The 13,963-nt window shown below is 55.4% G+C and overlaps 2 protein-coding genes across 4 annotated transcripts in view; both read left to right on the top strand.

The window, feature by feature from the left end:
* ZDHHC18 (zDHHC palmitoyltransferase 18) overlaps nucleotides 1-5,353 on the top strand; it is a 34,822-nt gene extending 29,469 nt beyond the window's left edge. For 2 of the 3 annotated variants that reach the window (XM_017856451.1, XM_017856449.1), the window contains exons 7-9: nucleotides 491-603; nucleotides 1,463-1,562; nucleotides 4,593-5,353. In XM_017856451.1, coding sequence (XP_017711940.1) covers nucleotides 491-603; nucleotides 1,463-1,562; nucleotides 4,593-4,691 — 312 coding nt within the window. In that variant the 3' untranslated portion in view covers nucleotides 4,692-5,353. Of the gene's footprint in view, nucleotides 1-490; nucleotides 604-1,462; nucleotides 3,462-4,592 lie in introns of those variants that run through there. The other variant, XM_017856450.1, reaches the window with a different exon arrangement.
* Nucleotides 5,354-10,986: 5,633 nt separating this feature from the next.
* On the top strand, nucleotides 10,987-12,429 carry SFN (stratifin). The gene has a single exon (XM_017856354.1). It carries the CDS (start codon nucleotides 11,192-11,194, stop codon nucleotides 11,936-11,938), a length of 747 nt encoding a protein of 248 aa, XP_017711843.1. The 5' UTR covers nucleotides 10,987-11,191; the 3' UTR covers nucleotides 11,939-12,429.
* The last annotated feature ends 1,534 nt before the right edge of the window (nucleotides 12,430-13,963 follow it).

Below are 13,963 nucleotides of genomic sequence, written 5' to 3'. Positions count from 1 at the left end.
AAAAAAAAAAAAAAAAAAAAAAAAGAAAAAATCTGGCAAGGATTAATCTAATGCCCGGGCAATGCCATCTGAGAATTAGTATTATTTTCCCTATTTTCCACATGATGACTCAGGCTCAGCAAAGTGGTGATCTGTCCAGGTAGCATAGCCAGTGAGTAGCAGGGCTGGGGCTCACAGGGAGGTCAGCCCTCCCCCTGTGCCCCTGCACTACCCTCCTTCAGAAGCGGCTGGCCGGAGAAGGGAGGAGTCATCCGAAATGTTTCCTCTGGTGCTTCTCTTGGGCTCTGCTCTGTCATCTCCTCTTTGGGGCCTCCTGATCTCTGCCAGGGGTCCCCCACATCCTCATTGAATGGCCCACATGAAAGACATGTCCCCTTCTCTAACCAGAATTGGCTTTGGAATTGACCAGCTGTCCCCAGCCTCTAGACCTCCCTCCTAGAAAAGTGAGGCAAAAGGAGGCACTTGACCCAGGCCTCCTTCCTGCTTGCAGATCAAAGGCTCGTGGTCCAGCAAGAGGGGCGGTGAGGCTTCTGTCAACCCCTACAGCCATAAAAGTATTATCACCAACTGCTGTGCTGTGCTGTGTGGCCCCCTACCTCCCAGGTAAGCAAGTGGGGTGCAGAAGAGGGGTAACAGGGCCAGGCCTGGCCAGTGATTAAAGTGTTCCTGGATATCAGCCGACCTCCCCCTATACCCTAGATGCCCTCCATCCACCACCCTCTGGAGGGCATTTGTCATGTGAAGGAATTCCATGGAGAATTGTTATTTAATCATGTGCTCATTGTAGAAAAAAAAATTAAGTACAAAACGTAAAACAGAAGAGCATTGGATATGACATGTTATCCTGCTCCCCCGGGATAACCACCATGACTATTTCAGCCACGCTTGAATGACACTGCCCTTCCAGTTGCCCACTGCACGGACTGGGTGGCGACTCCATCCTCTCCTGGCAGTAGGAACCCTGGGGACTCAGCCCTGCTGGGACGCTCCCTGTTCATCCCGACACCAGGGGGCACCAGAGAGCTCCAGAACGGGGATTAAATTGCTGTAGGCACTGCCAGGACAAGTCATTCCCACAGTCATGTCCCTTACCCCACCCAGTATCCCTGTCACCCAGCCTGCCTAGAGGGGAAAGGAACACAGGAATCTCATAGTCACCAAATACCTGTTCATCCTTACTTTCTCCCGTCACCTGCAGCCTGGCTTCTTGGCAGCCAGACAGGTGGGCCAGTTGGAATTAATAGTAAATAAATTCTGTGGCCAAAAGCCAGGTGGCCAGAGGGCGGAGAGAGGCCTGCCCAAGGTAAGGGTCTTGGGCCCCCAGATGGGGATTGGCTGTCCTTTCCTCAGCCTTTCTTGGCCTGGGCCTTTCCTTGGCTGAGATAGACTCTGCTGTCCAGCCGCTGGCCTGGAGCCTCAGTGTCCGACAGAGCCCTCATGTGTCCCCCTTGTGTTTTGGAAGCCTGATTGACCGGAGGGGATTTGTGCAGTCCGACACCGTGTTGCCCTCACCCATCAGAAGCGATGACCCAGCCTGCAGAGCCAAGCCTGACGCCAGCATGGTAGGAGGCCACCCTTGACCATGGCTCAGTACTTGCCATCTGCTGGCCTGTCTGCCCCTCCGCACTCACCTGCCGGGACCCTCCCTGTTTCATCCAAGGGAAGCAGAACTGCCAAAGACTCAAGTCTTTTCATATTTATTTTCCACCCTGCGTGGCTTTCCCTGAACTGTTCCGTGGCTGTGCCCTCTGCTCCCCAAACCCAGGTTCCCACAGCCTTGGGCCCTAGGTCCCCCCAGCTGATCAGTGCCAGGAGAGACCAGAGCCTCTGGAGGCCACCCAGGGGACGACACCAAGTCCTTGCCTGTGCCAGGCAAGCCCTGAGTGAGTGAGGCTGTGAACTGAGCGTGAGGCCTCCCAGGTGGGGGAACTGCTTGGGCCTTGCTGAGCCAAGGTCCTCAAGGTGAAGCAGGACTGAGAAGTGGCCAGCTCTGGACAGAGGGCTGTGGAGAGGAAGCCTCTATGGGCTACTTTGGTCTGTGGGCTCCTTCATTCTCTTGGTGATAATTGCTCTTTCTTCTTGTGGGATTTTTGGTGGGGTTTTTTCCCCCTTTTTTTAATGGAGTTGGCCAATAGGCTAGAGCTGGGGTTCCAGTAGAGAAGGCAGGGTTGGTGGTGGGTGGGGGCAGCCTATATCAGACCAAGGTAAATTACCCAGCCAGGCACCCACAGCCTCAGCTCCTGTGCAGTTCCTGGGCAGCACAGTGGAAGTGGGAGCCTGGTCCTTCCCCTGCCCGTGGAGAGCTCTTTAAGGGATCCCAGCCTCCCCCTCCACCTCTCTCCCAAGCCAGGTCCGGGCATGAGTAGGTTATGCTCATGCTGGCAATACTTGAAACGGGTTTATTAATGCTGGGTATTTTGCACAATTTTATAGACCTCTTTTCTACATAGTCGTTTTTAAATGGAAGGAGAAAAAGCCACATTACTGTCTGTGTAGTGCCAGGTGGAGGGTTATCAGAAGGCTGGTTCGTTTCAATAAGTTTATTCCAAGAGACCTTCTGACTGGAATGAGTGAGAGTGTGTGTGCACGTGTGTGTGTTCGTGTGTGCCCTGTATGAATGTGGCTGGCTCCCATATCCCCTGGGCTGCCCCCTGCCCCATCCCCTTTGAGTGTCAGAAGCACTCTGAGCCAAGGGAACAGGGGGCACGTGCACTGGTCACGAGAAAACCCTGGGCTCCCACTGGGGCTCAGCCCAGCCTCCTATCTTTCCTTCTTCTGTGGACTTCAGACAGCCAGTGTCTGCGGACTCTGCCACTCTACCCCCAGCCCTACCCTCCAGCCCCCAGTTGAGGCTTCCAGCTGCGACCTGCCCAGACAGGCTGAGCCTGGGCGTGGTGGGTGGGGTGATGGCTCTGGGGAGTGGCTGCCATCCTACAAGCCACACCCCCTCCTCTGAGCTCTGAATATGGGACCCAGTGCCAGGAGCCGGAAGACAAGGTGTTTCTGCCAAGCAGGGACCTCCATCCAGAGAAAAGGAAGGAAGGTGCAGGGTGGGCCAAGAGGCAAGTGAAGGTTGGCCTAAGTCTGGGCCGGAAACTCAGAGGATGTTTCTCCTCTGCTGGGAGCTATAGTTTCTTATCAAAATAGATATTGTCCCACCATCCCCCTCCTTGGTTCTTAAAGTGGGCTGAAGCCCTTGGAAAGTGACATAGGAAGTCCCCAGATCTTGCCCTTCTCACTCCAGAGGCTAGTGGTCACAGACAGCTGGGAATGGCAGCCACAGAGGGTCCCGTCTGGGAGAAACAGCTTCATTCACCCCAACCTCAGGGCCCTGGGCCATCACTGCAGTGGCCCTGGGAGTTGAGGAAGAAGCTGGCTAGAGGAGGGGGCTCCCACCTACCTTTTATTTAAGCCAGTATTCTTTGTTCCTGCCTGTAATAAAACTTTAGTTTATAAGAGTTGATTTGCTTTGGTTTGGTTTTTGTTTGCGTTTCCTTTGCTGAGGCCCCAGCTGGCAGCCGTCTGTTCTTTCGGACAAAGTTGGTTATTTCCTGGGGAAACTGTGAGAAGGCAGGCAGCCCAGTGATCTGGCTACATTTTCCCTCACCTGGCTGGAGCTCTGTCTGCCGGAGGCAGAGCAGAGAGGGCTGTGGCTGAGCCCCCATGGGCACGTGAAAAGAGGCCATCCTGTCCCCTCTTTGTCCCCTCCACCTTCCCCTGCCTCAGGGGCTTGGAGACCCCCACATTCCTCTTCCCTACTGCCTTTCCACTCCAATCCCCAGTGAGTGCTCAGCTAAGAAAACGTTTGAGACGGTAGATTCCAGTTTGAGGGCTGGAGCTTCCCTGGCTACCACCTCCAACCTGAGCAGCAGGGCCCAGCCAGACAACTCTTAACACTGGCCCACCTCTCTGGTATCTCCCTCAGGAGGACACCTGTCAGGATTTTGCCATCTCCTGCACAGCCTGAGGGGAGCTAACAGGTCTCTTTGCAGAGGGTTAGCTGGTAAGACCATTTCTCCCCTGTCGGCCAGCACTGCCCGCTCCCCTCACACACCATCTCATCTTCATCGCATGCCTTGCCAACCCCATGGAGCCCGTCCATCTGTCTGGTGTGTGGTGCGGTGTGTGTGCTGGTGGTGGTAGGGTCTCCAGGGATTCCCTGCTAAGCAGAAGGATCGGGATATAGGGCAAGGCTAAGAGCCCAGCCTCACTGTGGACTGAGGAAGTAGCTTTGCGCAGAGCAGCTCCCCAGCTGGAAGAGGAGGGTGAGGGTGAGGCTGGGGAGAGGATGGTGAACCTGCCCTGAGGTGCTTGGGTCTGTGCTGGTGGGGTCCTGGTATGCAGGGGCCACCGGTCACTAACGCTCTTGTGTCCTGGCTTTCTGTCCCCGCTGAGCTTTCTCTCACCTGCCTGTTTTCTCTCCTGCTTTGTTGCCTGCTGCCTGAGCCTTGCTTGGCCCTTTTCTCGGGGAGAGGCAGGTGCTGTGGCAGCACCTGTCCCCACCACCAGGGCCCCTGCAGGCCGCCTCCCTCCTCCCAACCCCGCTAACCCTCTCTCTTCTCCTTCTTTGCTGTCCTGCCGGGGATCTCCAGTGTGTGCGGGGGCTTAAAGACCTCCTGAGGACCGCTGCTCTCTGCCTCTCCAGGAGTGGCCTGGGGGGAGCCAGGCACCCGGCACCTCCACCTGCCTAATCTGTGGCTCATCTGCCACCATCTGTGCCTACAGGGTCTGCCCCCAAGCCTGCCCGGCCTGTGTGCTCTCTAGGGCCCCCATAGGGGGCAGGGGCTGGCCTCTTTGCCCCACTCCCGCTCCATGCCTGCCAGAGTGTAGAAAGCCATAACGCAGCCATCAGCACAATAATGTGACTCTATGCTGAAATGCTCCCTCTCTCCTCCACTGACTTCCCCTTCCCCGGATTTGTGAGGTGTCAAGACTCTAGGAATCTGGCCTTACAGCCTGTCCCTCCACCCCCTCAGATCAGGCATAGCCATAGTCAAGCCCAGCAGGTTTCCTCAGGAACTGTCTGGGGTGTTGATGGTGGATGACGCTGCTGAACAAGTTTGGTGACTGTTCTAAGCACAACTGACTTGACACTGTTCCCATGGCCTGTCCACCTCCCACCCCCAACCCTCCACTGGAGTAGGTAAGATGTAGGGAGGGTGTGTGCCTCCTTTGCTCTAGGCACCAAGGGACCGAGCCAGCTGTGCACAGTGTAGTCCCCATACACTTCAGGGGACTAAAGGAAACAGCTGGGCCAAGGAAAATCAGCTGAGCCCAGGGCTGGGGGTTGCTTGTCTGCTATCCTGTACGTTTTTTTAACCAAAATAAAGATTCCCCTTTTCTTGCCATACCATTGGCTGTCTGGTGCCACCTTTACTTTGGGGCCCAGGGATGGGACCTGTAGTGGGCGTGCAGAACATATGGCTCCCCCTCGCTCCCAGCTTTCTTCCAACTGGCCAGTGCTGCTCTGGAGATTTAAAAGCACAACAAAGCCAGCAGGGACGCAGGAAAAGTGGTTGACCTCCTTTTCACTCTGCCCCTCCAGAACTCCTGGTCTCAATTCCAGCACCACCCAGCCTTAGCTGACCTCTGGTTTCGGAAAGGTCCCAGCGCAGGCTGAGACAAGGTTGTTAAGTTTGGGACTGCCATACCCATGAACTGAGCCCAGCCCAGGGTAACGATCTCATGGAGCCTTCACTCTCCCCAGCTGCTGCCCCACATCAAGATACACACATGTGCATACACTGTACTATGGGCCAAAAAATAATTACCAGTACCATTCAGCAAGGGATTGCAGAGTCCCAGGAGGGACTCTTGTCCGCCGGAGGCAGAGCAGAGAGGGCTGTGGCTGAGCCCCCATGGGCACGTGAAAAGAGGTCATCCTGTCCCCTCTTTGTCCCCTCCACCTTCCCCTGCCTCAGGGGCTTGGAGGCCCACAAATTCTTCTTCCCTACTGCCTTTCCATTCCGATCCCCAGTGAGTGCTCAGCTAAGAAAACATTTGAGATGGTAGATTCCAGTTTGAGGAGGATGATGTCACCCTTTTTACAGATGAGGGAACTGAGACTCAGGGAAGAAACAGGAGCTGCCCAAGGTCACCCAGCTGGCAAAGCAGCAAATCCCAGATCCGAACTTGATCTCTGCCCCGAGCTCTGAGCCATCTGCACTACCTAAGGAATGAATACAGCAGTGGGAGGATGAGATCTTGGAGAAACCCTAAAATTAGAGAATGTCATAGCCAGTAGAGGGCTTAGAGTTGATCTGGGCCCACCTCCTTTTTTTACTGATGGGGAAATTGAAGCCCAGAGGCAGGAAGGGACCTGCCCAAGGCCTTACAACAGAGCTGGGATGCAGTCCCACACTCTGACCTCATCCATTCTCTCTTCATAAATTCCGCACTGTCTCTAGACTGGACTGGTTTAGATGTGGGATACTCTAAACAGCAGTGCCTTCAAGAGAAAAAGAATCAGAACCACGAATCACTTAAAAGTAATGTAGGCTACTCTGGGCACACTGCCTATGGGGTCGCCCTGCTCCACAAGGAGCAGTAAAAATAATATAATTGAATATCCCTTCCCAAAGGCAACTAGTAAAGTGAGCTCTTGGCTAGGTAACTGGACTCTTGTTCACAACTAGCCAGTGGGAAAAGGTGCTAGAGCTTCCTCTGGCCACCTGTTTAATTTGATCATTCCAAGACGGAAACATTTCTCAGGAAGTTCTTTCTAGAATCTACCTGGCATCCCTCCCACTGCTATCAGAGCCCTGTCCTCTGTCCTCAGTGGAGGTAGACAGCAAATGGTTGCTGCCTTCATCACAACCCTTCAAAGCCTATTATTACCAGCTAAGAAGGATTGGTTGACTATGGGGCCAGAGCCCTTAAGCCTGCTGGTAGAATGGATGCTGTACAGGAGGAGGGTGGGGAGGTAGCAAGCAGGATGAGGATAGCCCCTTTGGGCTGCAAGCCCAGCTCCTGTCCTGCTGACTCAGACAGCTGACTGTGGAGCTCCATGCCCTGCCAGGGCCTGCTGCCTCCTGCCCGTCTGAGCTCCTGAACTTGGGAAATGGAGGCCCGGAGGCAAAGGGAGGTACCTGAGACAGGAACTGAGTCAGGATCAACAGGCCAGAGCGGGCAGGAGGTGTCAGGCAGCCTGGCTCCCAGATGCACCCCTGAGCTCCAGCAGGGGAGGAGTAGGAATGAAGGGACTTCCCTGCCCTTGCTCATGGCTATGCGGAGGGCGTGAACCACCACCAGGTCCCCTGGCTTCAGTGGCAGAAAGCAAATGGTCCCTCCCTGGACTCAAGCTCCGAAGTTCCTGGGCCTGCCAGGCCCTGCCTTCCAGGTTCCCAGTGTCCTGGGATCTCCAGCTTTCCCCCAGGACTTGGGGAAGTCCCCGACTAGATGACTAGTACAAAGGAAGGCCCCTGAGGTTCCAGGACCTGCTGAGGTCACAGGAATGTCCTGATCAAGCTTGTCCAACCCACGACCCGCAGGCTGCATGTGGCCTAGGACAGCTTTGAATGCAGCCCAACACAAATTAGTAAACTTTGTTAAAACATGAGATTTTTTTGCACTTTTTTTTTTTTAGCTCATCAGCTGTCGGTAGTGTTGGTGTATTTTATGTGTGGCCCAAGACGATTCTTCTTCCCATGTGGCCCAGGGAAGCCAAAAGATTGGACACTCCTGTCCTAGATGGAGAGGAAGGAGGCAGTGCTGAGCACATCTAGCCATCTGGCCATTCATCCATCTGGAGAGAGAAGGCTATGGGCAAACTGCCTCCTTCTCTCCCCTGTAGACACCCAACTGGGAAGGTCTGGCCTTTGGCTAAGTCCTGGCTTGGGGTCCTTCCTCATTTCACAGAACCTAGCTCTATGTTAGTGCTTTGTGAGTATATGTGGATCATAATAAAGTTGATGGGATTTTTTTCACATGACAATAATAGTTGCCATCTGGCCAGGCACGGTGGCTTATGCCTGTAATTTCAGCGCTTTGGAAGGCTGAGGCGGGTGGATCACTTGAGGTCAGGAGTTTAAAACCAGCCTGGCCAACATGGTGAAACCACATCTCTACTTAAAAAAAAAAAGAAATATACACACACACACACACACACACACACACACACACACACAAATTAGCCAGGCGTGGCGGTGCACCCCTGTAATCCCAGTTAGGAGGCTGAGGCAGGAGAATCGCTTGAACCCAGGAGGTGGAGGTTGCAGTGAGCCGAGATTGTGCCGCTATACTCCAGCCTGGGTGACGACCGAAACTCCATCTCAAAAAAAAGAAAAAAATAATAGTTTCCATCCATTCTACTGTGCTTTCCAGTAACTCATGTAATCCTCACAAGTCCCATTTTATACCTATAGGAACTGAGGCTCACAGAGCTTAAATCATTTGGCCAAGGCCACAAACAGCTATAAGATTTACATTTAGGCAGTCTGATTCCAAGGGTACTAGGCTATTCTGTATCTCATAGACAAACAATACATATTCACTTTTTTGTCATCGTTTTGTTTTGAGACGGAGTCTCGCTCTGTCATGCAGGCTGGAGTGCAGTGGCGCGATCTCGGCTCACTGCAACCTCCATCTCCTGGGTTCAAGCGATTCTCCTGCCTCAGCCTCCCAAGTAGTGGGGACTACAGGTGTGCGCCACCACGCCTGGCTAATTTTTTGTATTTTTAGTAGAGATGGGATTTCACCATGTTAGCCAGGATGGTCTCGATCTCCTGACATCGTGATCCGCCTGCCTCGGCCTCCCAAAGTGCTGGGATTACAGGTGTGAGGCATCGTACCCGACCCATATTCACTATTTATAAATTGGAGAGAATAAGAAAATCAAAAGGACCAGGTGTAGTGACTCACACCTGTAATCCCAGCACTTTGGGAAGCCAAGGCAAGAGGATTGCTTGAACCCAGGAGTTTGAGACTAGCCTGGGCAACATGGTGAGACCCTGTCTCTACAAAAAATACAAAAATTAGCTGGGCGTTGTGGTGAGCACCTGTAGTCCCAGCTTCTTAGGAGGCTGAGGCAGGAGGATCACCTGAGGCCAAGGAAGTTGAGAGTGCAGTGAGCTGTGATCACACCACTGTACTTCAGCCTGGACAACAGAGTGAGACTCTACCCCAAAAAAAGAAAATAGAAAAGAAAATCAAAGGGAAGCAAAATCACTCAGTCTCACTACCTCAAGATACCCTCTATAAGCTGGTATTTTCGTGTGGTTCCTATCATTTTCTACGTCAGTTCTCTGAATTGAGCAAAATCTTAGGGATGTCAAACCTGAAATCCCCTTTACTTCCTTGGAAACCCTGTAGCATTAGTCCAGACATGTCCCTACTCCTCCTTGTGGTAAAGAGAAGAATCTCATCTTTGGTCCCCAGAGTTCTGGCCTAAGCCTCCCTCTAGGAGGGAAGATGAGTGTTCAGACACTCAGGGTACCTGGGGGAGACACAGGCCTGTGAAATTATCCTGGCTCAACTATTAGGCCGGCAGAATCCCAGTGAAAGGAGCCGTACCCCTGAGGCCCATCTAAGCTTTGACTAGGGGTGGGGCAGATAAGCAGGAATCCATCCCTGTAGGCTCAATGCCAACACCCTTTGGTGAAACTCTTGATGAAACTTGAGGCCAGGGCCCCAGCAAGCAGGGAAAGAAGGTTGGCAACAGAGGTCTCCATCTCTGAGGACTCTGCCAGGGGTCAGAGGTGGGGCAATGGTCAAAAGGAAGGAACAGGCCAGGCACAGTGGCTCATGCTCATAATCCCAGCAGTTTGGGAGGCTGAGGCAGGAGAATTGCTTGAGCCCAGGAGTTTGAGACCTGCCTGGGCAATGTAGTGAGATCCGGTCTCTCTTTAAAAAAAAAAAGAAGGAACAGGGAAACTTCTGAGAGACAGGCTGGGGGAAGCATCACATAGCTGGAATTGCTGCCCCATAAAACAGAATGGTATGTGTCACTGCCACCTCCCTTTCTCAGTCCTCTCTCTCCCCAGGTTGCTAGCGTCCCCCCTGGGGGATCAAACTGGACTGCTTCCCAGCCTCAGACAGAGAGCAGTCTGAGTCAGGCAGGAAAGTGGGACAGCCGGGGAGCTGGACCCCACCCTCTGTGAACCCCACTGGTACCTGATGGCATGTGGCTTGGAGAGGGCAAGTGACCTGGTGTGGAGGGCCAGAGGGTAAATCCTCAAACAAGTGGCAACAGGCCACCAACTTGAAAGGGAAAATTGTGTAGTGATGGGAAATGTGTCCAACAAACCTACTGGGTGACTAATTACAAAGGCTGGGCTGGAGCGTCAGAGGCTGCTTGTTAAACACTTCATTAAGTGGCACTCTGAAAGCTGCCACCTGCGCATTCTGGGAGCTCAGAGGGGACCCTGAGGGGGAGTGAGGCCTGAGGGATGGAACCATCTTCAGGTAGATTGAGAAAGAGCCTGGATCTCACTTCCAAACAGCCTGGAGCTCATAGGTCAGAAACTTCAAAGGGAGAAAAGCTAAAGGAAGCAGGGTGCAGAAAGGAGTTTCAGGGCAGTGGTGGCCATGTGACTTTGAGCAAATCTCACCCCTCTCTAAGACTTTGTGTTCCCATCTCTATGGTCCTGTGTGTGTCACAGAGACGCAGTGGGGATTAAATTCGATCGTGAATATGAAAGTGCTTGGGAAACTCTATGGCCCTACCTAAACATGAGTTATCCTCACCTGAACCAAGGGGAGAAGTTACCTGGCAGGATTAGGAACCCCATCCTCCTGAACCTTTATGGGCTCTGTCAAGGCAGAAGCAGCCAGGGGCTAAAGCCGCCCTTAGCCTCTGTAAGGGCACTGTGAAGGAGGATCTGATTTGAGAAGCCAGGCAGTTTCGTGATGTGAGCAGCCATATGATGCCAGCCCCGAACAAGAGGGGGCAGCCTGGAGCCTGGAAAGGTGCCTGTGCAGGTGGGGCCCACGCCCAGATTTCTTCTGCTGACTGTTCTGATGACTCACCCCCACATCCCAGCCTTTTTACCTTTACTGCAGAGCCGGAAAGGGTGTGGGGAGGAGAGGAGAGGGAGGCAGGTCTTGGGCCCTGGTCCCGCCCCCTGCTCCTCCCCACCCTTCTCTGGGCCTGGCCACCCAGCCAAAAGGCAGGCCAAGAGCAGGAGAGGCACAGAGTCCGGCATTGGTCCCAGGCAGCAGTTAGCCCGCCGCCCGCCTGTGTGTCCCCAGAGCTATGGAGAGAGCAAGTCTGATCCAGAAGGCCAAGCTGGCAGAGCAGGCCGAACGTTATGAGGACATGGCAGCCTTCATGAAGGGCGCCGTGGAGAAAGGTGAGGAGCTCTCCTGCGAAGAGCGAAACCTGCTCTCAGTAGCCTACAAGAATGTGGTGGGCGGCCAGAGGGCTGCCTGGAGGGTCCTGTCCAGTATTGAGCAGAAAAGCAATGAGGAGGGCTCGGAGGAGAAGGGCCCCGAGGTGCGTGAGTACCGGGAGAAAGTGGAGACTGAGCTCCGGGGCGTGTGCGACACCGTGCTGGGCCTGCTGGACAGCCACCTCATCAAGGAGGCTGGGGACGCGGAGAGCAGGGTCTTCTACCTGAAGATGAAGGGCGACTACTACCGCTACTTGGCCGAGGTGGCCACTGGTGACGACAAGAAGCGCATCATTGACTCAGCCCGGTCAGCCTACCAGGAGGCCATGGACATCAGCAAGAAGGAGATGCCGCCCACCAATCCCATCCGCCTGGGCCTGGCCCTGAACTTTTCCGTCTTCCACTACGAGATCGCCAACAGCCCCGAGGAGGCCATCTCGCTGGCCAAGACCACTTTCGACGAGGCCATGGCTGATCTGCACACCCTCAGCGAGGACTCCTACAAAGACAGCACCCTCATCATGCAGCTGCTGCGAGACAACCTGACGCTGTGGACGGCCGACAACGCCGGGGAAGAGGGGGGCGAGGCTCCCCAGGAGCCCCAGAGCTGAGTGTTGCCTGCCACCGCCCCGCCCTGCCCTGCCCCCTTCAGTCCCCCACCCTGCCGAGAGGACTAGTATAGGGTGGGAGGCCCCACCCTTCTCCCCCAGGCGCTGTTCTTGCTCCAGACGGCTCCGTGGAGAGGGACTGGCAGAGCTGAGGCCACCTGGGGCTGGGGACCCCACTCTTCTTGCAGCTGTTGAGCGCACCTAACCACTGGTCATGCCCCCAGCCCTGCTCTCCGCACCGCTTCCTCCCGACCCCAGGACCAGGCTACTTCTCCCCTCCCTCTTGCCTCACTCCTGCCCCTGCTGCCTCTGGTCGTAGGAATTGAGGAGTGTTCCCGCCTTGTGGCTGAGAACTGGACAGTGGCAAGGGCTGGAGATGGGGGTGTGTGTGTGTGTGTGTGCGCGCGCGCGCCAGTGCAAGACCGACATTGAAGGAAAGCATGTCTGCTGGGTGTGACCATGTTTCCTCTCAATAAAGTTCCCTTGTGACACTCCTGTCTCTCTCCAGTTCTTGGCGATGGGCTGGGAGTGGAACTGGAATCTGATTTAGATATCCTGACTTTCGACCTCTGAGTTTAGGGCCCTGACCTCCCTGGGTGGCTCAGTGACCTGCACGCAAGACTTTGAGTCCAGGTGAGGCCGGGGTCCGGCTGTCTCCATCAGGGCGGCCCCAGGCAAACTGGATGGGACCGGGAAGGTCGGGTGAACCCACAGGAGGCGCCGAGGCTCCTCTGCCGGGCTGAGGGGAGGTGAGTGGGAGCCGCAGCGCGGGAGGCTGACGAGCTCAGGTGGAGCGGGACAGGAAATAGTGAAGTCTCCGGCATGAGATCTAAGGACAGCGCTGCAGTAGTGAGCGGCACTGAGCACCCGATTTGCAGGCGGGTCACAGTCTCATCAAGGGCTCAGATCTCAGCGGAGGGAAGTACGATCTGAGGCAGGGGTACAGTGCCGCCATAAAAGCCCAGATCTTAGGAGAGGGTCACGTCCCAAAGAGTTCGGAGATGGAGACAAAAGGAAACGGGCTGGCGGGGAGGAAGGACGAGCTGGGTGAGAACGGCCGCCGGGAGCGGTGCCTGCCGAGCCCGCCGCCTCCGCTCTCTGCAGCCAGCAACACGCCGGAACCTGCGGCCGCATTGCTCGGTCCCGCCTTCACAGCCAGGACTGGAGGCGGGGCCCGAGGCTCTACCACCCAATCACAGGAGGGAGCTGCCCCAGGGTACCACCCCGGGGGGCCCGACGAGCCAATGGGAAACTGAGCGGCGGAACGCGCGCAGCAAGTTTCCCGCCGCCCGCCAGGCCTGGCGGACGCCAGGACTCGCTGACTGACTGAGCGGCGCCCCCGCCGCCTGCTGAGCGCCGAGGGGCGGCACTTTCCCGGTTTCACTCAGACAAGTTGTCACCCGTCTGGCCCGAGAGCTGGGAACCCTCTAGAGCAGCGGGACGAGGTAGGATAGCAAAATGCAGTGCCCGCCCGTTGAGTCATCAGCTCACCCAGCTGGGCCTGGGCCGGGCTGGAGGCGGGGTCGGCTGGAAAAAGGCCGCCAAGATGCCCCCACCACACTCTGGAGTCCAGGCAGCCCTGGACCTGTCGCCGAGAGGCTTGGATTGTGTGCCTGGCTGGCTGTGCGACCTTGGAAAAGCCGTTATACATCCCTGGGCCTCAGTTTCCCTCTTGTATCATAAGGGACTTGGACTAAAGGCTAACACAAGAGTGAACATTTGCGGTTTTGGCCGGGCGCGGTGGCTCATGCCTGTTATCCCAGCACTTTGGGAGGCCAAGGCGGGCGGATCACGAGGTCAGGAGATCGAGACCATCCTGGCTAACACGGTGAAACCCTGTCTCTACTAAAAATACAAAAAATTAGCCTGGCGTGGTGGCGGGCGCCTGTAGTCCCAGCTACTCGGGAGGCTGAGACAGGAGAATGGCGTGAGCCCAGGAGGCGAAGCTTGCAGTGAGCCGAGATCCTGCCTGCACTCCAGCCTGGGCAACAAAGCGAGACTCTGTCCACCCCTACACCCCCCCCCCCC

This window comes from Rhinopithecus bieti, unplaced genomic scaffold (genome assembly GCF_001698545.2).
Source record: "Rhinopithecus bieti isolate Rb0 unplaced genomic scaffold, ASM169854v2 scaffold_41082, whole genome shotgun sequence".
Classification (NCBI taxonomy): Eukaryota; Metazoa; Chordata; class Mammalia; order Primates; family Cercopithecidae; genus Rhinopithecus; species Rhinopithecus bieti.
Note: the sequence above shows the minus strand (reverse complement) of the source record. Positions and strands in the feature narration are given on the sequence as shown.